Here is a 26,834-nt window from a genome sequence, read left to right on the forward strand (position 1 = left end):
TCTCCAGCACGCTATACGGTACAACAGAGAGCTGTGCTTGTATGATGAGACAAGGGGTGAAATGATAGACATCGGCACGCTCCCAGGGAGTGGAACAAAGGTTATACATTTACATTACAATGTTTGGCCTTTGCTCGTGACTTTCTGCTGGAATGTAAATAAGCTCTTTTTGTCTGTGTTTGTTCACAACAGTTTGGTGAAATCAGACCTACACTTTTTTTGTGATATTATTTAATTCGAATAGATTTCCTTGGGAGGCTTTGAAAGTATTTGTCACTTTGCATCAGCAGTTCTATCTATGAACTCCTGAAGAGAGAGGCCCGTATTAGCGAAGCTGACAAAGCCGTATGAATCGATATATGCAAGTTTCTGCTATAATGAGCTAGACAGACTGTACTTCTGCATTGATACTGCTGCAATCACTACTGTTACCACTATACTCCAAATAATACTCGTACAACAGTAGCTGGATGCAATATTTTACATTTCTGACCCATCATTGGAAGCACAGTACATAATTTCTGACACAAGTTGTCAAAACAATGACAAAAACTGTGGTTTGATAACAAAGGAAAGAAAGTAATGTGGCATCATGGGATCTTGGTTGTTGGTAAAAACCTATCTGATGTGATTCAGGTAGAAATTATGCTCCCAGACGACATAACATATATTCAAGTTTTAGTCAGGTATACTCGTGTTATGTCGTTATGTTCTAATGAGCTAGCTTCAAGCAATGTTAACCCATGTAATGTTAGTTTAATTACCCAAAAAGCTACTATAACCAATGTTATTTTCCAGAATTAGTTATGGAGGGGACCAGTGTTGCTATCCGTTGCCAAAACACAACTGCAGACTTTAGGTTTTAATACAACTGAAATAGGTGTATTACATAGAAGTTTACCCCCATACAGTTTTCATGAACAGTAAACTTAGCTGTAGAGACCGATGCTGTTCTTGTACCAGGCAGTAAACATGTTTATTTCTGCTTTAAAGTCTATGAGTATTGAATCACTTTTGGAGTCAGCCTCAAGTGGACATTCAAGAAACTGCAGTTTTTGGCCTTTGAGGTTGATGCTTTATCACAAGAGAGCAATACAAGCAGTACAATGAATAAAAACGCCAGAATGGCTAGCTAGTAGCAAAAATAACATCTTCTTTTATCTGCACTCTTTGACGTATCATCCGGTGTTTGCCATGTTTCCCCAACTATAGGGGTTAATGGTAATATTATGGCATTGACAGGCAGCAAAAATATATGCACCCTTACATTGAATAATTGGAAATATTTAGAATCATGTAACTGCCCGAGTCCAGAAAATATTTAAAAATGAATCCAAAATTGTGGCTTTAAGACAGGTGTTTGTGGGTAGTGCTGAATAAATTATTTGTACTTGTTTCTAGATGGTTTCACTAACAGTTTGCATTGCAGCTATGCAACCCACAGGCAGCAACTTATACTAACTTGCTGAGTTTTTTTTCTTCTCCTGTGATTTTCTTCAGTCAAGCTGGGAGGTGGGAACCCGGCCAGCATCCTGTGGTCTAGCAGCTGAACACTAACAGTTCACAGCTCAGAGTTTCGGTTTATTTAGGTTAACATATAAACACATACAGACCCAAAAAGACTTCAGAGATAGAGGTTGTCTTTCATCATCCATCTGGTCTCAACAGAAGAAGCCTTCACTTTACAGCACACAAACTTCCTTGTGTTGGCGTAGAAATCATAAAATGTGACTTAAGTAAAGTACAGGCTTTTAGAACAAAGTCTTGGAGGGAACAAAATGTTTTGGCATCAAGATGAGCCACACTGCAAAGGACTAGGAGGAAGTTAAGGGTTTTTTGTTACTTCCCAACTCTACCTCTGATTTGAGGAAGAACGAAAAACCTGTAACATGTAAATTACTGACGAATCAACGGGCGACCGTCCTGCAGCCGCCATGTTTGATTTCGACTTTGTGTGTTTCTTACAAACTATGATGGGGAGTTTAGCAACCTAGAGTAGGTTTAGGTTCTAAATTTAAGAATTACTCATGGTGGTTATTTAATTGGCTGATGTCAGTAGTATATATGAATTTGACTATCTTTTCCACGCTACATTTTAATTCCTGACCTTGTAGAGATAGTTTTGCAAAAGAATTACAACATACATGATGGAAAACAATGTTTGAAAAAATATAAATGAAAAAATTAGTTGTTTTGGACCATTTTGAATTTTTTTTCAGCTGATTTTGCCTCCTTGGGTTTATCACTGATAATAAAATATTAATTTACTTGTTATTGGTTAAAATAAACATGCCAAAATATCCACATTAAAAATCTATATGTTTCCAAATGGTAATTCATTTGTTTGTGTTTGACCATAAAATGACACTGATTTCTGTAATTAAATTAGCAAAAAACATTTTCTTAGAGATACTTTGTGTTTTGTGAAAGAAAAAAAATACATATGTAGGATTTGAAAGTTTTATTTAACTATTACAGATATTTCCTGTTATGTTAAATTACAGATTATAACTCGTAAAATCACAGAAAAAGTAATAATTGACATGTCGACTGTGGAAAAAACAACTGTCCAAAACTGTGCATAATGATCAGATCAAAAAATCTATATTTTTACTAATTGTATCTTTATGTTACAATGTGTAGCCATAATATTAGATTTTAAACACTTTTACTGGCTTTTTTTTTTTTTTTTTTACCATCTTTTAAATTTTTTTGCAGTGTAGATAATAAAATATCAATAGAACAACAGGAACATACATTGGGGGTATTTGTATCTTCTGTGTTTCTAAAATCCTTTAGTTATTTTTCAAACCAGCTCAGTTGAGTGCAGCATTATATTATTATATCTGTGCCACATGTCAGTTATTGGTCTCATTGATTACCAATATTTGGTATTGTCCCTGAAAAATGTATATATAGATCAGCATCTAATTATCAGTGTCACTTTATTTTGGTCAGCATAAAGTATAATTTATCAGCCTATCCCTGATATAGGCTGCTTTTGTTGTTTTTGATAGCATTGACTACTAAGAAGACACATTATGTCTCTCTGGAATTTTACTACAACCAGTGTGGAAGTGCAAAACCTCCACTCCAGATATTTCTAACTAGAGAAAACCCAGCTCCCATGGAAGCAGCTTCAGCATATTTTCTACTCGTGATATTTTTGGAACTCAAATAATGGTATCATCAGAAATTAAAGTCTCCGGATGATTTCATCATATCTGTACTGAATGGAGCACGTTGCTCTGTGTAATTCCTCCTCTTCTACTGGGAGCAAAGAAAGCCGGCAATTTTCTTGCTCTGTTTACCAGAACGAAAATGCAACCTGACAGATATTTTAGACTGTTTTGAGAAGATCAAAGATCGTACCAGGCGACAACTAACAGACAACAGCACTCCCGTCTGCTCTGTGTTTTCTACCTGGTATCTGTGCCAGGTTTAGTATACTGATGATTCATGTCTCTTATCTCTTTTTTTTTGTTCCCTTCTTCTTGCTTCTCCTTTACTTTCTAGATCTCCCATTTATTCCTCCCCTCCCCCACATTCATACATGATGTGGCTGTTTGGCATGTCTACTTTAACCCCGCCCATGAGACATGACAGCACCTGTGATCAGAGGTCTGCTGTGGCGTTGCACGAGCAGATGTAGTGTCAGCATGGGAGCCAGACGCTGCTTGTGTTCATATTACGGGGATGTGCAATATGATGTATAAAAAGCAATGAATGTCATCATTCACAGCTTTCGTGTGGCCAGATGTTTCTGCGTCTTCACCCTGCATATGTTTCCATTCTTTTGCATGATGAAAAACACTTTTATGATGCTGCTGCAGTGCCAGTGCCCCTTGCAGGTGTGTAATACCGGGGTCCTGGCCCTGATGGACCCCGCTGGTTCGGGTTGTGACCGGGAGCCTGTCCCTGCCAAAAACCTGCCTGCCTGAGATCTGGATTCAAATCTGGCTCGGTGTAGCCCCAACAGACGCACATGGCAAAGAGGAAAAAAGACTATTGTGCTAACACGGATTAAAGGGAAATTGTTGCCCTCAGAATGATCTTCAATGTGGAAATGCAAAATTATCACCTCTTTATGTTGTTAAGCTGTTTTTATTGTCTTTTTCACTGTGCCAGCTTTAATCATTTGCTAAATTGCAAGAAAGGTTATTTTTACAACTTCCCTCCATCTGCGTGGTAGATGTCTAATTGGGTTGAATCAGGCATGCAGGTTCAGTTCGGTGTAGTGCTTTAACAAAAAAAAAAAAAAAGGTGATGCTGAGAAATGATTTTCTTCTCGAATAGCCTGCAGTCAGATCCACAGAAAGCAAAGAGAGAGGAAATCATTACCCTCCTGTAATGATAATGTTCCAAGGTGGGCTTTGTCCTCTCTCTCTCTCTCTCTCTCTCGTCTTTGGGAGACAGCCCCAGGCTCTATTCCTTTTTGATTGTTACATTCCATTACATGAAAAGGATACCCAAATGTTATTCCCCCATAAGGAAGACTCAAGTACAACAGATTATTCAGGTCGTATTTGAATCGAACTTGTAAGAGGGTGACATTAATTCAAGACTACAGGGAGGTACATTAGATGTCATCCGCTGAGGAGAATGCTGTCGTAAGGCCTCATTTCAGTCAGTAAGTGCAGCTTTGTGTTTGGTCTATCTGTGTGGGTGTGGGAGCTTTTAGGGAGCCGTGGTGTTGCTGACAGGCGTGTGTTGCAGAGTGCTGTGTAGCTGATAAAGTAGCCCAGTTAATCAGGTAAATAGGCTTGTAATGAAGTGTGTTTGTCTGACGGTGTGCCAGCCCAGCGCCGAAGCGATCCCACTGAGGCTCTCCCCTTTCCGTCTTTCCGCTGCATCCACACACACAAATACACAATCGAACTTGGTCGGGAACACACACACCAATCCACTGGAGACAGATTGGATTGTGTCTAATGCATATTGCCTTTTCCCTGACAAGACGCCACCACCCACATACAGTAAGTGCCTGTGTTTTCCCTACTGTCAGTAGGAGAGGAGTAGTGATGGCTGCAGGCCTGAGCTGTAAAGTGTGTCCACCGCAGATCAGTGACATCACTCATTACAGCGCCGACTTACTGTTTCTTAATGTTTGCACTACAGGCAAAACTAAAAAGCACCACTTGTAAGCACATTGATTTATTCATGTGATTTAAAATCTCTTACAAAAATCACTGATTAGAAGACATTTCATTAGTCCAAGCTCCCCATTTTTTGCATTTGGGCAACTTTTTTTTCCTTGCATGCCATTATATCTCAGCCTAAACTCGCACACATCTTAATCACATCAATCATGGCGGTTCTCACAAAGACAGAAACTCCAGAAACGTACACACGGTGCAATTACTTGCTCATTTCATTCAATGTTCATTCATAGTGGCAGCGAAATAATGGGTTGCCACATGGCTTTTACAGTTTAATCATGGGTAGTAATTGCAGAACAGAGATTGTCTGACACTGATGTTTGACGCCTTCCTATATGAAATTGTGCTACCTGGCAATGACATTATGTTCTTGTACCTTTAGATTGTGCTTGGAAAGGTGAAAAATGCAGTACTTTCGTGTTAAAAGCTTTATTTTGAAGGGTTTTGAAAATAAAATTTTGTAGCAAGTGCACAGATTAAAAAAAAAGAATCATAAAGCTGATATATACTGTTCTAGTTCACGTGTGTGTAGTAACACCACAACAACAACAGGCTATGGCTAACTTCTGAAGAATAACTGCACAATGATTAGTCTCTTTTTTAAATGTTTGGAAGGTATTAGACAAAAGACAAAACAAATCTGGTTGCAGATGGTTGGAATCTCCCACTGCACCATCTCTGCACCCAATTTGATAAGCTTTTTAATATCTTTTTAAAGGAATCTACTCCAAACCCATTTGTATTCAGATGAGCTTGGTTCCTCAGATATGCTAAACACTGGTTCTAACACTGTTAGAGTGGCATAATTTAAATGCTTGTCTAAATGCCTTTTCCTACCCACAGAGGGAAAAAAAACATGATCTTTCTGAAAGCCTCCCCTTAACCCTCGAGCCCTATAATAGCCCCTTGAACGATTGTGAGGCTGCCTTTGTGCGAATAATTTCTGAAAGTCAGGTACCAATTCCTGCCACATATGATTTTGATTCCATACGTCAAACCAAACTGTACATGTTCTGTATTTAGTCCATGAGTCCTATTCAGTGCATGTCAAGTGCAATTTTTCCAATATTGTATATGTTATCTTTGATGTATTTACTTCTTGTAGATACTTCTTTAATAATCAAACAACAAACACTAACTTTAATTCACATTTAAAGCAAAATGGAGCACGATTTAGGGTTTTTGTCATTCATTTATTTAGTCATTCCTTCAAGGTACGTACACACTAAAAGAATTTAGTCTTCGAACACATTTTATATCTTTGTCAAACCGAGCATTTTAGAATAATTTCAGAAATAATCTCAGTTCAAATTAACATGCCTAAAAATCACATGATGCTTCACGTGCACTGGACGTGCATTTGCAGGTGTAAATATGAAGCAAGGGGTTGGTTGCTTCTGTGTAGAGTCACATGATAGAATCAGGAGAGTACATAGTGACCAATTAGACCATCATAAATCCAGCATGGTTGTCTTCTTCTTTGTTTCCAAAAGTTTCTGACTCTCTACATGTCAGCAACACCAACAAAGTTTCAAAAAACTTGGTCCTTTTCATTGACCAAACACTTAATTTCTGTGGCTAAAAAGGCAAAGCGTATGGAAAAAGCTACATTATGCAGGTGAAACAGAACATATAGGACATATCCAACTACACTTCCTCTAGGTAACATAATCCACTCGTAGTAGATGTTGATGACGTGGGTTGGCCATTGACGGTGCATCATTTTGAATGATGCTGCTATAATGAGTTGTGGGATTGCTTTGTCCTCTTTTGTAAATGGACTAGTGTATCCTGCTCTAAAGGAGACAAGAAAGGAAGCATTCAGAGAATTTGTCAGGCTCTTATCACGGCTGCCACTTGTAGATACTTTGGGGGATTTAACTCAGGAACATTCCTAAACAACAAACCCCTGTGTGACCACCACCCCAGCCCCCAACTACTCACTGTCTAGACTCTTTTTTTGGGTTTTGTACCTTAGAAATCCAAGGTTCTGTTTCTCCTCTCGATTAGATCTTGTCATTTTCCAGACCTTGTCTGTACTTTGGATTCAGCCTCAGCCTGCTGGTTTATTTTCCTGTCTGGTTTTTATATCCTGGAAACCGCGTTTTGCTTTTACTACCTGTGTTTTGTATCATGCTCTTGAGTCTTCTGAACAAGACTCAGACAAAATTATTGTACAATTAAGGTTATGCTGTAAATATGGCTGAAGAGAAAGCTCTGTCGACGTGTGTTACTCAACTAATTTTATATATTTTTACAGCTGGTGATCATTTTAGAATTTTTTGACATATTTATGATATATGTCACGTTTAAATGAAATCAAGTGAAAATATGAATCTACTGCACACTCATGATCTGTAATCTCACCTCAAGCTGTACTCATTAAGCATTTGTGCAGCTGCTTTCTCTAAGCGTAGGTGTCTTGAGATTTTGAATAACTGGAGATTATCAAGATCTACTTTTTGTATGTAAATTTAACACGGGGGTCTATAGGGATTGACTCACTTTTGGAGTCAGCCTCAAGTGGCTGCTCAAGGAACTGCAAGTTTTGTTCCATTCAATCTTAGTTAATTTTTACCTCCTAAAAGCTTTGTTTATCCTTGAAAAGTGTTTGGGTTTCTGATGTTTTTACTTTTACTTTACTTGAGTCGGCTTCAATTAACCTGAAGTGAAATGACAAGAAATACAAGCAGACATCACCTGTATGCTTTTGACCCGACAAAGTGTAGAAATCACAGTGATATAAAGCTCAAGAGCCTGTATTGCTTTTATGATTGTAAAATGCAAGAATTCCAGAATGTTTGTGGCTCTTCTAGAAGGTCACATTTCGGATTTGCAGTACGAGTCAATGAATGTAATATAAAGCTCCCGTCTGACAGCTGACAATTTGGTTTGAATGAAAGAACATCATTTCAAGGTTGATGACTGCGCAGCTGACTAGTACACACTGAGCACTGACTCACCTTTCAACAGCTCTTCTTCTTTCTTTTTTTTCAGCTTAGTTGTTGGCATTTGGAGAAGCCATTATCACATAGTGAGATAGAATGAGATGTATAACTGGAGCCTTCCACATACCTCTCCAGTGTTTTAAAGCAGATATGCACCTAAAGAAGGAAAGGTGATGAAACCTTTAGAAGCTGAGGAATCATGATTAAGAATTTTACACACTTGAAAATAGCTTCATCATCCTCTGCTCCTGCTTTAGGTATTTTAGACCACATTCTGGGTTTGTGCTCCTGTCTTTGGTGGCCTTTTTTGAAAATAAGAGATAAAAAGAAGAATTAATCCTCCACACATTCACGACCCTTCCTTTTTCCTCCGTCGCTGTGCTGTAACTCCCTTTCACCTTCTTCGTTCTCTCGCCTTTTTCACCAGCCCTACTTCTCAGCGTAAACGGGTGATAAGCACCCTTTGCTGGGACATTTATCTCCGCAGACAGAGGAAATGACACTTCAAGGTCTGCCCTGACTAACAGGCCAGCAAGTACATACAGACACAGGACAAAGGAGGGCGTAAAATGGAGGATGGTGAGAACAAGGACGATGGAGAAAAGAGAAGGAAGCTGAGTTTACAAAACGGCTTCGCCGGCGTATTGAAAGAGAAGGCAAATTAACAGTGGAGACAGATGAGAGTGAGGAGCTCGACTGGAGAGAACGGTTGAGCGATCAGCCTCGTAACCGACAGCTGTATGTGGCAATTGTAGTTTCATATGTGGTTTGAGCTTCATGATCACAGCTCTGATGAGAATTATTTTTAGTAGACTTTTTGGCTTTGAAATACATACCGTTTGATGTTTTGATTCACATAAAGACCCACAGTAAAGGCTCACCGGCCCTGGATATGGCACCTGATTCGCATCATTTAGCACATGATGCCTCTGTGGTGCACTGCAGGTGGTAGATGTGAAGCATCAGCAGCAGCTGCACCTGCAACTCACCATTACACATAATGCCACTATATCATAGTCGTTTTAGAGCGAGGATAATACTACATGTCTGGGACTGTTAGTGACCGGAGAGACAGCGATACTTCATATTTTATCTATTCACCGAGTGTGCACGCCACCAGATAAATCACACGTCTCGTTCGCTCCGCACAATATATATTTGTTTCTCCTCCTGGCATCTAACTAACAAGCATATATTGTGATTGACATCCCTATACGTGCTGGAGGGAAGAAAAAAACAGATAAGGATATGTTTCCATAACAAGATGAAGGATGAATTTTGTATTTTTTTCCCCCATGACTTAAAAAAAAATAATACACTTTTAAGTCCTTATTTCTTGAAAGGTGTCAGCAGTCACTGTGACACCACAAGCTGTTTGACTAAGTTTAGAACAGATGTGTCAAGGTTCTCTGACACACTGCTTGAAATTTTTACTGCATACCGAGCCTTTGGAAACCATAGGTGCATGTCAGCACATACACATCTGATCCTTCCCGTGGATTCTGTCTCAGAAAAAAGAAATCACTCATTTTCAAAGGGTTTCCACAATAGCCAGTGTCAAACTGTAGCACTTAATGCACCGTAGATTGTTAAAAAATTACCTCCAGGGTGCGCAAATGAGTGGTTGTGCTGCTAAGGCTTTTTGCTCCTACATGGCTGCAATTTGCTTCTTTTCGTTTAGCATTTTCTCATAGCTTATGCTACGTTGCAGCTGCACATATACATATCTAAGCCTAACTGTTGAGATTTTCTGTGCCTGTGTTTGAGCTGTTTTGCAGCCTAGGGAAGCATGCTAAATTAATCCTTTTTCATTTGAAGCTGAAACGTGCTCGCATTGTGCTGGGTGTAGAAAATGCCTGGGCCTGCATTTTTTTTCTTTTTTTAAAAAAAATATTCCCCAGCCTCAACGAGCCTCTATTCACTCCTCATCTCAGCTTATTTCCATTTGTCTTTTAACACTTAACGGCTTCCCAAAGTTGAATAATTGTTGAATTGAGCAGAATAATAGGTTTGGTATCTTCTGCATTATCAAGCATGTCATGAGTTGTTTTTTGTTTTTTGCTTTTTTGTTTTTAAAGCTGAATTCTATTGCAGCTGCAGCATTGTGACTTGGAGAAATTTTTTTTTCTCCCTAATTTCTCTATCCTCTTGTTCTTCTCCTCTCCATTTGCTGAAATGGTGGTTGTGCAGAGAGAGAAGGTCCTAAGTGATTGGAGGTCATGTAGATTGAATTCTAACTCTCGTGTTGGCCAGCTGTGGTAATTTCCCCAAACACATGCAGCAGGAGTTGAGTGAAATGTCCTCTCCTCTCTTCTCCTGCTGAGGGGATTTGAGTTGCCTGCCATTAAAGATGGTGTTTCCTGCCTGCGGCACCAGAAGACAGACTCGTGGTGAGCTGACAGTCGGCCTCCTGTCCTGGAACACTATTCTAGCAGCGCCTGATGCAACTCGGATTCACACGGTGCATGGAAACACTGAGGTAGTAGTGGATACATGGCGAGACGGAGAGAAGTACAAACTGTTGACTGAATCGTTGAAAATGCCAGAGAGGCAGAGATTTGTTTGACAATGTTTACCCTGGAGAAAAACAGATCCTACTGCACTTTAAAACGATCTGTTCGTTTCAGTTTTTTTGCTGCTTGGAACGTTATGCTGTTGCTCCCTAATCCCCATTTGTAATTAAATGTGTGCTTAGGAGCTGTGCTGGGTTATGTAAACCCAGGCTCTCATTGTGATACACTATGCAGGATAGGAAAAGATACGAGTGTGTTTGCGCCCATCTATCCTCTGCTTCCTGTATCTTCTGTCTCATTTCATTTACAGTCGTCCTTTTTTTTTATCTTTCTTTCCCCACAACGCACATTCGCACGCAACTCTTCCTCTTGTGTGATTTTCCCACTCACTCTCTCTCTCACACATACAAAGATGGAGAGAGAGAGATGGAGAGAGGGAGGGAACACACAGAGGAAATCAAGCCTTCAGTGTTCGGCCATCTGAGAAATTGACAAGTCTCCAAACCTCTCCCGGCAGCTGGGAGGATGGTTCCCAGAGGGACCAACTGATTTCGAGGATAAAAAAGTAAAAAAAACAAAAAAAAAAGAGGAGCATCCACTTTACTCCTTAGCTGGAGTTAGTACATCAGCCTTTTTAGGGCTTATAATAGTGTTTGAGGTTGCACATTTTACAAAGTAGCATGAATTTGCATTTTCTAATCATACTTTCATGCAACAAGAGACACTTGTTTTGCAGAATAATGTCCAAGGAGTGAACCTGCCATGTTTAACTTGATGTCAGCTGTTTTCATGCTGACTTATTAGCCTTTTTTATGGCTTCACCTTAACTTTTTCAGCTCACCCTCTTTTATTTATTCTGTTAATAATCCTCCTTTGTCAGGTTGTTTCTTCTGTCCTCTCCTTTTTCTTCCACTCTCCCTTCCTCCACCCGTCTCATGTCCACCTTGTTCTTCTTACAAGTCAAATGAGAAGCTTTTGTCAGCAGCAGTGGACTGTCTTTGACTTTGCTGCCCCCTGATGGTGCTGAAGTTCACTGCTGGTGTGCATGCTGCATATTTGCTGCTTTCTCTTTTCTCCAGCTTCTCAGTTCTCTATTTTTTACATTCTGAACTCCTTTCCTTGCTTCCTCTCCTTGTGTCTTCATCTGTCTCACCTGAGATGCGAGTGGAGGAGGCAAGTAGGTGAAACAAGGAGACAAAATAAGACAAATTTGACACCATGTGACAAGAATGTACAGATGCCATACAATGTTAATATTATTATTCTTATTATTATTATTAACAAACACACACGTATACATATGCACTCATGAAAGAATCTGTGCAATATCACTTATTGATTTTTCCACATCCAGAGGAATTTGGTCAGTTTGAACTAATATTTTTTGATTTTGTTTTTCTACTGATACTTTTAAAAATGTTTGCACTATCCCCTTTCCTGCTGTAACAATCCAAATATCCTCACTGTGGGATAAATAAGGGCTTGTAGTGTCAAACATTTGTATCCTTTACATAACTGCTTGTGTGAATTACTGTAAATTCTTGTATTGAAAGAGCTATACTCATTAACACTACACAAACAGTTAAAGGATAAAGAGTCTGATCATGAATTTGATCATCTTAAATAACTAATACAATTTTATAATTAGCCTACAAAAAAGTGTAGCCACCTCAGGCTAAAGTGTGGCCACCTCATACAAGCAGTAGTGAAGCCTGTTAGAGGGCTACTCACAGAACCTGAGTTATATCCCTAATGTCATTTAAATTTTAATATCAATTAATATATTATATCCGGATCATGTATATATATGAGTCCTTGTGGTGTAGTTCTACATGACAACCAGGCCTGTATAAGTGAATAATAAAAGTAAGTGACCAGAAAAATGACCTACAGAGGTTTAAATTGCAGGCCAAAAGTTTGGAAGCAACTTCTGGTTTCTGTTCACAATGTCTTTCTTTAAAAGGTCAAAATGAAATTAAAAAAAAAAAAAAACAGTATGAATTCCATGGATTTTGGGATGTATTTACTGCATGATCAGACTTTCATGATATGCACTATTTTCCTCAGTTTACTTTTGATGTTAGCTGGCAAGTGCTGACTAAATGTTAACAAAAGAAAAGAGAGGTTTAGTTTTAGAGTTGAGAAGCTTTGCAAGGGTCACAGTGCAACAGTAAAAAACAAATCACAGTTTGCATTTTTCACTTCAGCTCTTTGGTTTTTGAAAGTTTGCATAAACAAAAATCCCAATCAATCTCAACTGTGTCCATATCTGTAACTACCACAGAAATGGCTAGAAAGAAACAAGAGTACAGATACAAATACCTGATAATTATAGTAAAAATCTATTCTGATGAGGGACTCTGTATATAATAATCGTGTTTATTTTGTTGCAAAGTACACCAATGATCTTTTTTTGTACAAATGTGATCTTACTTGCAAATTTTTGGCCTGTATTGTATATAAGGGTTTTTGTGCCATCCCAGTTAGTAACAGTCACCTCTATTTAAATTGTCTGACCCATGTCACCAAAAGAACACTACTCGCATCGTGGTTTGTGTATTCCAGCTCCTCCGACAAGCCTCCTCTCTCCTCGAGACGATCTGAGGAATTGAGACGTCCTTCAAGATGTCGTGCTGAGATCAGTTTCTAGGTCACAAGCAGGAGATGTGGGACAAGCTTGTTCAAATTAGAGGAATCAGCGAACCCGTCCGCCTGTCAGACTGCGTGGATTTCCTTTGTAGTGACGAGGGTTTGCTGAAAACATACAGCAGTGACCACCATTGTGTTAGGAGTAGTGTCGGAGAAAAGGCTTTTTTCTTCCTCTCAAGTCCTATAAAGGTAGCTGCTGTACATTTAATTTGCAAACTCAGTGGTTTTAGATGCTAAAACACGAGGTGCAGCTCAGTGTAGCAGATGTGATGGAGTTTTACAGCAGTACAAGACTTTTTTCATTTGTTGTTGCCGGAGTTAAATGAATCAGATCAAAATCCTCCAGGTGCAACAGGCTTTCAAGGTACCACACAACAAAACTACATCATGATCCCAATCTTATCTGATTTACACATATTTAAGAGTTTTACAATCTAGGTTATTGCATATAGTGCTACAATGTATATCTGTCAACTATTTATTTGTGTAAAATGTTTAAAAAAAATACTTGAAAAAATGCCTTTTAAATGCTTATTTTGTTATCTAAATCTCAAAGATTTTAGTTCGGCCCAACTGAGGCACTTCAAACTAGCATTTTTCCACTTCCAGTAACTGATTATTAGAACAGTTGCCCTTGAATTTTGTCTACAACAACTAATCAACTGATAGTTTCAGCTCTAATTGTTCTTTCATTGTTACAGCTACCAGTGAATATACTGTCCTCCCACACACCAAGACTCCAGTCACCACCACCTCTGTCTCTTGTTAATCTTAAGAACTTGTAAAACTGATTTATTTTTTTCCCTTATTCCACATATTCAAACACACTAACATAAAGCAATGACGTATCTTTTTTTTCAGTTTTGCCAAACACAGTATAAAGGAATTCACAGGCAAGTTAAGAGAACGCTGCAAAGCAAGGACAAAACCATAAATCAGATCTACTTTATCAAGAAATTCTCTGAGCAGGTGATCACAGGGGCCTGAAGCGATGGAAGAAAAACCTGTTTTTACTTAAAAGTTTGGAGGAATCACTGTTCTGCCCTTTTTGTTCTGATAACTTAAGCGTTCCTTGATTCCACTGTTTCTGCTCCCTAACAGGGCATTAACATTCTTCGCTTCCAACATGGCCCCAAAATGATGCTTTTTGGCTTAAATAAGTGTCTGCTAACTGCACGTTCCTGCAAAGTGACCTTCCGGTTGGTTTAAGTCCTTCTTTGTTGCCACAGGTTAAAGGTAACCCTAAACGTCTGCAGCCTTTTTGACCGTCTGTGCACACGGCTGCTAAAGGTTAATGTAATGTATTAAGAGGGTGAAAATTGCTGTCTGTGTTTGTTTTTGTAGACCTTTGTGTGCCCATATGTGTAGCTACTGCCTAAGCAGTAGTTTTACTCCCCATAAATCACCACAAACTGTCGTTAATCATAACTTCAACATCCTTTAGGTCAAATATAGCTGCTTGGCTTTGAATAATCCATCTTATGGTGTCGTAAGCTACCAGAGAGGAATGCCATTCCTTGACTTATATCACCGGTGGATTTAAGCCAACAGCACCGAATGATTCAGACACTGTGATGAAAACTATAGCGAGCATAAATAATACAGTATGATGTCCCTTTATAAAAATATCAGACCTGGAAGTTTAATGTGTACATTCTGGATTCAGATAGCAGCGTTATCTGTCACATGTTGATAAAGCTCTGCAGATTTACCTCATCCCGGTGTAAAGCCTATTCAGTATGTCTGATGCACAAAACCACTTACTGTCTCATACTGACTCAACACTACCCCTTGTGATTTTTGATATCCTGATAGATTCATTTCGCCCTGCTTAGGTTGAGCATGACGGAATATTTGATAATCCCTGTGAGTGTACTGACCTCATCCTGAGTTTTTGCTGTCTGGAGGGGATGTCATTCCTCAAAGTGCTTAGTATGTACTATTTCCTAAATCTGGGTCGAGTGTCAGCGTTGTGTTTTACATTTTTAGGGTTCCTCTGCAGTTCACTGTGTGTCCAAATCAGGGAAGAGTTAGAAGAAGAGGAAGAAAGTGTGACTAGATGATTAAATATTGAGCAAATACTGCCCTTGTTCGTTATAGTGTTTATTATTTTACTTGTTTTTCTTTAAAGCTCTGCTTATTAATATTTTACCAGTGAATCAGATGTAATTTAAGAGAGGATTCTCTCAGGGATAAACACAGAGTTGTTGCCTCCACTGGGAGTTCCTGTCTGCTTTAAAGAGTTTTTGTCTTTTTTTGAAGTTAGTTAATGTTTGGTCTGAAGGTTTTGTGATGAATTGGTATTAATGATAGTTGTGATATATTAAAAAAGGAAATACTGACATTGTGTTTCAATATACATAATATCATAAATAATGCAATCCAACAGGAACAACATACCATACAGTGCAAATCATTTTAAGTTCATTCTGCTAAGAAACATAAGTTCCTCTGCTGCCTTAAAAATGTGACTTAACTGATTAATATTACCGTCTGTCTTCATGACGTCACTCTTAGTTTTACTTTGTCAGAAAACACTAGAACGTGACCCAGACTGGAACAGCAACTCACTGTGTGTTGTTATGGAGGAACATTAGTGTTGGACTATTTGTGACCATTATATATTTAAAATGCAACTCTGTCAAGATGACATGTTTTACATCTGAGAACGGTGTCCCGGTTGTTGTTTTGGTTAATATGAGTCCTGATTTCATGGCACAGAAAATAATGGAGTAGAGAAAATGTGATTTAACGTAAAAAGGCATCAGAGAGCTGTATAAGTATTGTTTTGCCAGTAAGTTCACCTGTACTATAAGCTACCTCTAATTTGCACCAACAAGAAGTAGCAGACCAGATGTATGTCATAACTCATTTATAGATTAACTCTTTTTTAAGGTTAAATAATTTCCCAGAGGTTTAATGCTTTGTTGCATGTTTTTGTACTTGAAAATTCCTCTCTGTTTTAAAGTTAAACAAATACTAAAGGACAAAGTATTGTAAAACAGTAAAATGTTCTGCCTGTTATTCATATCTTTCTTCTTATACGCAAAAAAAAGTTATTTTATTCATTATATATCTTTTAATTTAATCAGCCAATTAATTGGTTATTGGAATTTTTTTCTGCCAAATGTTGGAATTGGCATCGGAGTCAAAAAATGCATATCGGTCAGGCCTTAGTCTTTATGCATAAGCAAAATAGTCTTTCAACTTTGTGTTTTTGCTTTATGACTGGCACAACTGGATCCATCTCCAGCATGAAAGCCCTGATAGAAATATGTGTGTTCTTTGAGCCAAAACTCTGGGCTCCTCGTTGTGTTCCTGAGATGTTCTTGACCAGTTTCTGTGATGTGATGGGGGTCAATACCATCCTGGCCTTGTTGAAATACAATCCACACAAATACCAGGATCCAAGGTTTTCCAGCAGAACTTTCATTCTGAGAAGAAAAAAAATCTATATTATTTCCTTCATCTATAAGTGGTTTTAATGTTGTGGTTGATCTGTGTGTGCAAAAAGGTTGTGAAAAACCTAATTATTGCAAATTAAAGTAGAGTTTTCTCACAAAATTGCAAACTGAGGGCACAGTGCCAGGGGAAATGTACATTTTGACATTGAAACAAGCACAAAATTTGATTAATGTCAGCACAAGGTTACTGTCAGTAATCACTGACACTGAGCTGTTCGATCAACACCACAGTAAAAATCCTCAGTGATTTTTTTTAAGGTCATTTTGTGCTTTGGGAGCCATACAATCACTGGCTATCAGCTGACAGGCATACTTGGAGTAAATTTAAACAGAAAAGAAAAGATTGAAGCCCCTGCGCTTCACATAAATTTTGCAACTTACTATAATAACAGATTAATACTTAATCAGACTTGAAATATCATAATGTCTCCAATGTATTCACTGTTATATTAGATTTTTTTTACCCACATATTTAAAATGCATTTCTCGGATTTGTTTCACAGGGGGGTTGGATTATTCATCTAGAGAGTGCCTTTTAGGAGTACAGTGGAGTCTGCTGGGGTATTTTTGGTGGTTTTGATGGTCCTGTTTGTAGCAGCACATTGTGTGTCTCCAGAGTGAGTCACGTGTTGAGGATTACTGTGGATAACGTCCACAGCCAAGAGGCTTGACTTTGGAGGGCAGACATTTTCCACCGCCTCACTATGTAGAACACATAATTCAATTCGATTTTATTTATACGGCGCCAATAACAGTTGAAGTTGTCTCGAGATGCTTTGCAGAACTCAGAGCCTGAACCCCCCCAAGCGAGCACAAAGGCTACGTTGGCAAGGAAAAAATCCTTTTTAACATCATACACAAGCAAACACACATAAACTAACAGTATATGCACATAAAAAGGAGACTAATACACACTTAGTGCCTGTAAGAGTCTTTATCAGTGTCCTTATCCTTGCTGTCAGGTTGAGGATGTGATTTTTGAACTTTAAAGACTGTTGACAGCCGACTCTGAAATGTGTGTGTGTGTGTGTGTGTGTGTGTGTGTGTGTGTGTGTGTGTGTGTGTGTGGGAGAAGAGTTGACAGGCATTCATATGAAATGCCACAATGACAGTCAAGGCCCTTGTTGGTTTGTTTATCAAAACAAAGACTTGTCACTCTGTTTAGGTTGAAAAAAAGATTAGATAATCCTACACAGTTGCAGCCAAGGCAAGTAAATAATGGGAGCACTGAGAGAGAAGAGAATGGATAGAATGGAAATGGATTGAAGAGGACTAAAGTGTGTATGTGTGAGCATAAAACTATTGTGAGAACCAGTTTGAGTTTTGGATAAGGTTCAGTAATATGGAAGAAAAAAAAATTCATCTGACGTATGTGAGTGGATAGCAATCGAGATTTAATAGACATGCAGAAGAAATGGCTTATTTTGACTTTAACCACCTTGCCTTTAATTTAACCGTTGTTACATATTTTAAAAGGACATAAATAATAATTAAATGGTAACAACAATGAAAAGCAGACAAGTAAATGCGCATAACATAAGATAAGCAAAGTAAACAAGGATGAAGGAATGATTTCACCTTGATACATAGTAAACAAGAAAAGCACTGAGAGCGCAGTACTCCGCCAAGGCTGTCCATTCCCTGACCTTGTGCTGAGCACATTTGATTTAAGGATAAAGCCAAGGATTGGGGTGTCACACTTCATGGTCCAGGTCAGTGTAAGGAGCGAGGGAATGCATTTTGTCAGTAAATGTCCTCACAGCGATGGCCGTACAAACATGAGTGCATGCGCTGAAGAGATTTGACTGGCTCACTCCTCCCTCTACACCCTGAATATCTGTGGAGCTTCGCACTTAATAGCTTTCCTCCTCCTCCATCTTCTGCTTCAGTTGGACTGCTAATTATGTAAAGTGTGGGGCTCACTGGAAATCACACACATACACACTGCACTCACAAACACACACAGACTGACAAGTAGCAGCTTAATTACCATCTGAAATGACATCCTCATTGCTGCTGATATCTCTCTTTAGAAATACCAAATTACAGAGAAGCACACGCTGTAGCCGCAACTGTACCAATGTGTTGTGTACTTCACAGACCTTGTGTTGTGTATTCATACAAGTTTAAACACACGCGGCTGCATGGAGTGCAATCACCTGCTGTATCTTTGTGATCCGTGTCATTAGCTCAACATTGAGTATGAATCACTGTGATCACGGCAGCCATCTTCACTTTATTCAAAGCCCAATGTTTAGTTCTTTACAAATGGAAAGTGATGTTTGGTTCAGATTGACAGCTGCTTTCGCTTCTTGACAGCTCTGGAATTGCTACTGCAACTGTGATTAAACCTTGCACAATACTGTAACCTTCTCAGAATCACCTCTGTGGTGTCACACCTCTGTATGTTGGGGAAATAACCGGCGGAAAAGACTCGTGGCTAGTTTAAAGGAGAAAATTTGACTTCCTCAACCTGAGTCCTGGATTTAGCATTTTAGACATCATTTACATTGGAATAACAAAACTGTACTCAAAATGTTAGCTTGCAGTGATCTGGGAATGTATAAAAGTAGTTAGATTTTAAACAAACCTACACATCATTTTGAAGATAAAATGTATTTATTACCATTTAACTTTGACTCACATACACACCATTTACTGTATAACAAGAGATTATTATAGACATTTTAACCAATCACAGTGTTGTTTTTACCCCCAAATAACAAGGTTTAGACCAGAAACCTGCTGCCTTGTTACAACCTGTCCCATCACGTTTCATTTTAGCGATTTTGTTATTTTCCCAGTTCTCATCCACCACTTTAGTAAGTACAGTCCCATAATAACTGATGAAATGATGGCTACAAAAACATTCGCCTTGTTTGCGCCTCTTCAAGTAGGTTGTTCTAAGTGAATACTTGAGTGAATAAAACAACTACATTTATTTCTGTGAAGCACTAACCACATTTTTTTTTTTACTTTTTTCAAATCACTAAGTCATAGGCATCACATAACAGTGATTCTGATGTCTGTGTATCAGTGATTCTGATATTACCAGATTCCGGACAGTATCACATGTAAAAACATAACAGTTTCAGAATCTAAAATAGTTTATTTAAATGCTTATATAAAAATAAACCCTGCAATTGTTATCGTATCAAAAGGAGGAAGATCTGGATGTTCTGAAAAAAAATGTATAGCGTGTATGGCAAGCCCTTAAAATGACCAAGATAAAAGCATAAAGGTAAAGGTAGTGAAATATTCCCTTGATCTTGCATTAACAAATGTTTTAGGCCCTTGAGGCACAGAAATGCATCATTTTAACAGATTTAAGTAAACGTGAGAACAGTGTGTCCCTATTGTGAAGTTGCATCTTTGGCTCATATTTATTTGAACCGTTGTTAAAATCGTAGTTATAGCATCAGTAAAGCTTCCTTACATTTAGTCAAATAAGCTGTATGATCAAGGCAGCCTGTTTACTACAAACCACACAAGTGTGTCACTTTGATTTGAGGAAAATGTGCTCACTGCTGCAGAGTTGTGGGCAGGCCACCAGCATGAACCTAGAAAAGAGGACAGTGCTGAGGGGAATAAAGTCGATGACCAACACAGTTCCAGCTGCAGCTGCTGTATTTATGTACCTTGAAAGTCCTCTTAACATTCATTTAATGAGCATTTGGCAAGATAAGATGAACTTTACTCAGTGTTTTTGGCAGTAGTCATTATATTATTATGGCCTTATATGATAATTTGATTTGATGAGTGTGTAGTGTGAGTCAGAGAAGTGATTTTTTTCCTGTCCATCACCCTTAGATTCTCATTTTATGAGATTTTTTTTCCTTTTTTCTCTCTTTTTTGACTCTCATCTCAGTGGCTCTCTATCAGGCAGGTGGATATTTTCAAAACAAACCCAGTCTTTTCCTCAGTTTAAGTTTTCTGCCTCTCAAAGCAGTAAAAGACACACAGAGGGAATAAAATATAACAATAAAAACTTCAGTCAAGCGAAAACTTCCCTCTCTTTTCGAGCCACTTAACTACCACACAGCTGATCCCAGCTGACATTGATCGATGCCAGTCAGACATGCTGGGCACTACTTCACCACAAAAAGGATGCTGTGCTCCAAAGCAGACCTCTGAAAAGGGATGCTGTGATGTTGTGCCTTGTTGAAAAAAGCCACACAGCGTTGGGTGTGGAGCAGTCGAGCGTGTTAGTAGGTTGACATTTGTTAGCTTTGCATGATTTTGGACATTTTAGTCAAATTGTAGCAATAAACAGCTGGAAAGAGGTTAAAAAAAACCTAATCCTGGAAATTTTCAGATGACCAAAAGACAGAAGTGATCACTGTCTTTTCAGCAAAGAAAAGCAGATCATTTGGAAATCGTGCTTTTTTGAAAGTCATGGATGCCAGCATTGTTGGTGGGATGGATTGCAAAGAAATTTGTGACCCCAGGCATTAGCATTTCAGTTAAAGAGTAAAAACATATCTGCTAGCAATGCTATACTTTCTTTGCCAGTAGCTGATATGCTATTTTTTAACATGGTCCAATGATAACACCCCCTGCTTGAACATGCATAGCATAATTCATGATATTATGATTGAATTATAATTTCAATTCAACTGAGCCGCTATTAGGCTAAACACACATTTTATTATTTTACTGGATTTGGACATTTTCATCCCATCTGCACTGTTTAGATTGGAAAGTGTATATATATATATATATATATATATATATATATATATATATATATATATATATATATATATATATATATATATATATATATATATATATATATATATATATATATACTGCATATATGCGCCATCTCCTGTCCCATAGATTGTTTATACTGTTTATATTATTATTACTGTTTCACTGTCCATACTGCCCATGCAGTTTTACTATTCACACTATTATACTATTTATACTGCTCATACCACTATTTATCTCTACCGTACTGTAAATTATGCACTTTACTGTTGCTTTGCACTTCTGGTTAGATGCTAAACTGCATTTCATTGTCCTCATACTTGCAATGACACTAAACTTGAATCTAATCTAAATTTTAAAGCACATTTCACAGTGTAGACTTTACCTGACTCACATTAGCTGCTCTGCTTCCAGGTTACACCAAACATCGATGGTAAAAACTGCATCTGTAGTCATGTCTTCTCTAAAATATGTAATTATCTAGATGGTTTGGCTCTGTCTGGAATGTATTTTCTGCAGCACAGATGCAATTGAATGATCATGGAGATACTAAAGGAAGATTATGGGAATACTACAGTGTATCTCTATGCCCTTGTGGCTCGTCTGTGACTTTATTTTGCTACTTGCCACATTTTAATCCATGAGCATATAGTATAGAATTGAGTATTTACTATATGTAGAAAAACTACTGTGCTGCTGGGGAATGGAGGCAAAGGGGTGGCAGGTTAACAACGGGGATGGCAACCCCCCCTCAAATCGCCTACTGCTCTTATTTACATGCATGTGAGTTGAAGATCCATGACTTCCACCAGTGCTATCTGTGTGCTCTCTGCTGTCTGGCAGTAGTGCATTTCTGCCACCTGTTGGCTCCCAGTGGTGTTTTTTTCTTCAATACAGACCATGACAAATTGCTAGAAATTTCATTTGATTGTACGTTACAGACATTGCAATTAAAACAACAGAAATTGAGAGCCATTTATCTGAGAATTCACATGCCCACGTTTTTTAGAACAGTTCAATAGAGTCCCGGTTTCAACTATCACAGCTACAAACACATTTTCCAAAATAGTTTTACTGAGGACGCTGTGCCGGACGCTGTGCCAAGTCGGCTCAGACTCCAGAGTGGACGTCACGCTTTTCTTCATAGGGTGTTTTTCATGGCCTTAGTTGTCTCTCTGAGTGTGCCGTGCTGCAGATAGTCTCTCGTCATGTTTTTCTTTCCCCTTCCTCTGTGAGCCTGAGACCTGACCTGGCTCACAAATCGATACACGTCTCTGTCAGTTAGCGGATCCGTCTGCAGATGCACTCGTGTGCAGGCCTGTGGGGATATGTGACTGTGTGCACTAAAGCAGAGGACACACAAAGAGGAATGTAGCCTGTGCGACTTAAAATTGAGCAGAACAATGGTGAGCCAAGGTTTCATTATCCTCCAGGCTACTGTAAGCACACAGTCGACAGCTTGTTCATAGAGTGGACTTTACAACAGCCCCTAAAAGCAACACAGATAAATGTGGACTTTTTATAGCGGCACACTGCTTCATGAGATGAATGGTTGAGTGAGTTCCCACTGCTTATATATGAATATTGCATCATATCACATGAATTTTGACATTTAAGTGAAGCAAAATCCAATATTGCTTCTAATGCATTCTCCTTTGCATGAGTAAACACTCTCCTCTGCAAATCAACCTGGAAATGGCACCTTATTCAGTAGCAGTACGTGACATGCAACATTTCATCGTTTACATGTACAAGCTGTCTCCAGGGAGATGCTCTGAAACCTCTCACCTACAGCTTCAGCATTTCCCCCGACGCAGCCAAATGGTGGTGCATTTCTGAGGCCACAGGGCTATTTTTTTCTTTTAAAAAGCTGAGGTGTCAAAACAGGTATTTCATGGTTGGATACCCTTTTTAATCTGTCTCTCTCTCCCCAAGAGGCTTCCAGTCTGCTGACAGTCTTCCTCTTTCTTTGCCACACTCGCTCCGGTTCTCTCCTCCTTTTTAAACTCGACAGAAAGGAGCAGAAAAGTCCGGCCCAGCAGCCTTCAACCCCCCCATGATATATCTGTTTGTGTTGTCTCTATTTAACAGCAAGATAGATTGTGTTGTTCAGCATGTCAAGAAAATGTTGGTGTTAGAATATGGCTGTTTTTGTGTGTGTGTGTGTGTGTGTGTGTGTGTGTGTGTGTGTGTGTGTGTGTGTGTAGCCTGCTCATCATATTACAAAACATGATCTTGTGATTAGAGTAAAAGCACCAACTAACATCTCTAAAGGGGAGTTGTCTGGGAGAGGGGAAGTAGCATGATGATTGAATTTTCTGCACTCTGAGCAGCTTGTCTGTGCCACAGCAGCCTCCGCTCCCAGACAGTAGCTTGTCACTTGATGGATGTTGAATATGGCAGCAACTAGGCATGTGGGACATGTATGTGTGTGAGTTTCTCATTGACAAAATGTAAGAGGCACGCAAGCATTCATGTTCTGGTTTTGAAGTGAGCGTGTCTGTGCGTTTTTGCTTTCATAGCACGCACTTTTCTCTTATCTTACTGGAAACTCCAATAGCATAGACAAAGCTATCAGAAGGAGGTGAAGCATATGAAATATATTGCCATATTTCATGCTGTTATGATGGCATCTCTTGTTTGTGTGCACACAAATGGGCACAGTCTCGCCTTTCCGCCACTTTACTTTTGTTTATACAAAAAGAAGTTTGCAACAGTAAAGGTTCCGTGAGGTAAAAATCAATCTGTAGTGCATTTTGTATGTTTTATAAAGTCAAAAGGGTCAAATAAAAGCTGTGAAATTATGAAGATGCTCACTGCTTCTGTTCGTTAGCAAGAATTTAATGCAGTTTTTATGTAGAAACTGGTTAACTAATAGTCCTGTTCTCTCACTACCTGTTTCTTCAGGTGAGCCATTCCAACTGCCCACGAGGTTAATTTCTTTCTGGAGTTGCTTCTGTTAACTCTAAAATGTTGTGTAATAAAAAACATGAACAGAATACACCAAATGTTCTGCTGCTTGCTGCACATGTAGGTCTTCATGCACTCCCAACATCTGAGGAACTGAATATCCAGTCGATTCTTTTCTTTATGATGACCCCATAACAATAGGAAAATCCTGTGGCTATTGTGGCTAACACTACCATTAAATTCAATGATACGCTAACAGGCCAGAGTTTGTGGAAACTGTAAAGCTGAGGGACATTCAGAGATGGTGGAAACTTGAAGAGATCTGAAACCACTGAACAAGGACTGTGTATGCCTTTGTGTTTCCATGCTGCCTGTTGTTCTTCAGTGCAACCTAAACTCAGATGGTGTTTACATCTTTTAGTTTCTCTCCTGCTTTCGGTGCTCACATGTACTGCCTTTTAATACAGACAAATTCCTAATAAAGCTGTTTTCATTTACATATTTTTCTGTTTCTTATGTCTATTCCAAAGTGTTGCTCTGCACTGCTAAACTACAGCTGCTGGACTCACTCAGCACGAGTTAAAAGCAAAGGTTGTGCTGTGAATGCTGCTGTATTCCCATATGAAATGATCATTCAGAGAGACAGTTAGAAGCGACAGCTTCTGTAACAGCGGGATAGCTCAGTGACTAACACCCCTGGCTTTGGCGCAGCAGATCAGTGTTTCAGATCCTGGTCAGGGCACAGTTGTCCAGTGAGGACCCTTCGGCAAGGTCCTTAGTGCTGCCCCACCTACCTACTTCATGTTGTGTCTACTCTCAGATGTACGTCGCTTTGGATAAAGTATCTGCTGACTCAAACTGTAGAACAGAACATCTTAGTCCCACTCATGTATACATGTCTGTGAGAGAGTTTTCTCCTTGAAGTGGGCAGCGACTCAGCTACGTTTAAAGCTGCAGACACTGAAACAACCCGTTTAGAACAGTGCTAAACTATATATATATCCAGTCATGGTAAAATGAACCGTCGTTTCTGTATTTGAGCTTAAAATTGAAAGATACATTCTGAGGACGTGTGAGGCGATCATTAATTTGCTAATAAAAGAGGCACAATATGGGAGCTTTACCCAAAATAGTGTTTTTTGGTGTGTTTAAAAGTCAGAATTGATATTTGAACTTGTTTCTTTTTCTCCCCACAGAGGCATCAATCCTGTCTTACGATGGCAGCATGTACATGAAGGTGGTGATTCCCAACGTCATGCACACCGAAGCCGAGGACGTCTCCCTGCGCTTCATGTCTCAGCGGGCGTTCGGCTTACTCATGGCCGCCACGTCCCGCGAGTCGGCAGACACTCTGCGGCTCGAGCTGGACAGCGGACGGGTCAAACTGACGGTCAACCTAGGTATCGTATAAACCGTCACTGTTGGCTCGCCTCCCCTCATGTCTGGAGGGAGGCCTTACTGTTTTTGTGTTTTTGTTCTTTTTTTTAATGGTCTAGATGTTTTTTTAAATTATTTTTTATGAGACCTAACACATACTAAACAATTTTGTAGTTTGTCTTTGTAGTTGCATGTTTTGTTTTTGACTTGCCTGGACTGTAAGTTTTTTCTGCCTTGATGCTTAGATGTCTTTGTAGATTTTTATATCCATCAATCTAACACTTAACAAAGTTATTCATGCTCTGCAGCACATCTTTTGAACAGATCATTTTAGTCACGCTCATTATTGTGAACAAATAGATTTTCTCCAAAGGCAAAGCATTTCACATTTTGAATTATTTTAATAGATGGCCCCTTTGACACATGCATCAAATCAAATAGTGACATTTTAGATTGTCTTTTGCCATCTATTCAGCGCTGCAGGAAGGCGGTTCTACATATTAGTGCTGCATTGATAGTACTTTCTTATCAATATGAGTTCATTCCTGGGGTCTTTTTATTTTTTTTTCCTCATGGTAGCAGGTTCATGTTTCTCTCTGTCCATTAGTAACCCTTGGTCTAGCTGGCATCTCCCATGCCTTGTTCAAAGATGGCACTCACCCCTTCAAAGGCCCAGAGCCTGCGGCCCGTCTGGCAAACAGCCCGATGCCACAGCACCCAGCGCGCCTGCAGATGGTGGCACAAGTGGTACATTTAAGTAGAGTGCAAGCGTTTATACCACTGAGCCTGGAACAGATACTCCCCGACAGAAAGCATATGGATACATACAAAATGTCTCGGTGTAACTCATTAATTATAGAATGCAATGTACTCTCTTACCACAGCTGCTAAAACCCACAACAGCTTTAGTCCATATTTCTTCCAACGTGGTCCTTTTCCACTTTACTTTTTGAGTCTTAATGGATTTCAAATGACACTTTATTTGATTCACAGAGCCCAGGTTATTCCTAGCTTATATATAGAGGCCTCTGTATGGTGCTGGTGCTGTGTGGCGCGAGGCTGTTTGCTTCCACTTTTCTGTTGCGGTTGACGGCACATGAC

General features: G+C 39.1%; 1 protein-coding gene across 12 annotated transcripts in view; it reads left to right on the forward strand.

The window, feature by feature from the left end:
• Positions 1-26,834, forward strand: part of LOC111582007 (neurexin-3b) — a 344,457-nt gene that overhangs the window by 113,152 nt on the left and 204,471 nt on the right. For all 12 annotated transcript variants that reach the window (XR_008603364.1, XR_008603363.1, XM_055015655.1 and 9 more), the window contains one exon: positions 25,553-25,756. Coding sequence is in view for 10 of the 12 variants with exons in the window: in XM_055015655.1 (XP_054871630.1) it covers positions 25,553-25,756 (204 nt within the window). In the remaining 2 variants the exon portion in view is untranslated. The remainder of the gene's footprint in view (positions 1-25,552; positions 25,757-26,834) is intronic.

The sequence above is a fragment of the Amphiprion ocellaris genome, chromosome 12 (genome assembly GCF_022539595.1).
Source record: "Amphiprion ocellaris isolate individual 3 ecotype Okinawa chromosome 12, ASM2253959v1, whole genome shotgun sequence".
Taxonomy (NCBI): Eukaryota; Metazoa; Chordata; class Actinopteri; family Pomacentridae; genus Amphiprion; species Amphiprion ocellaris.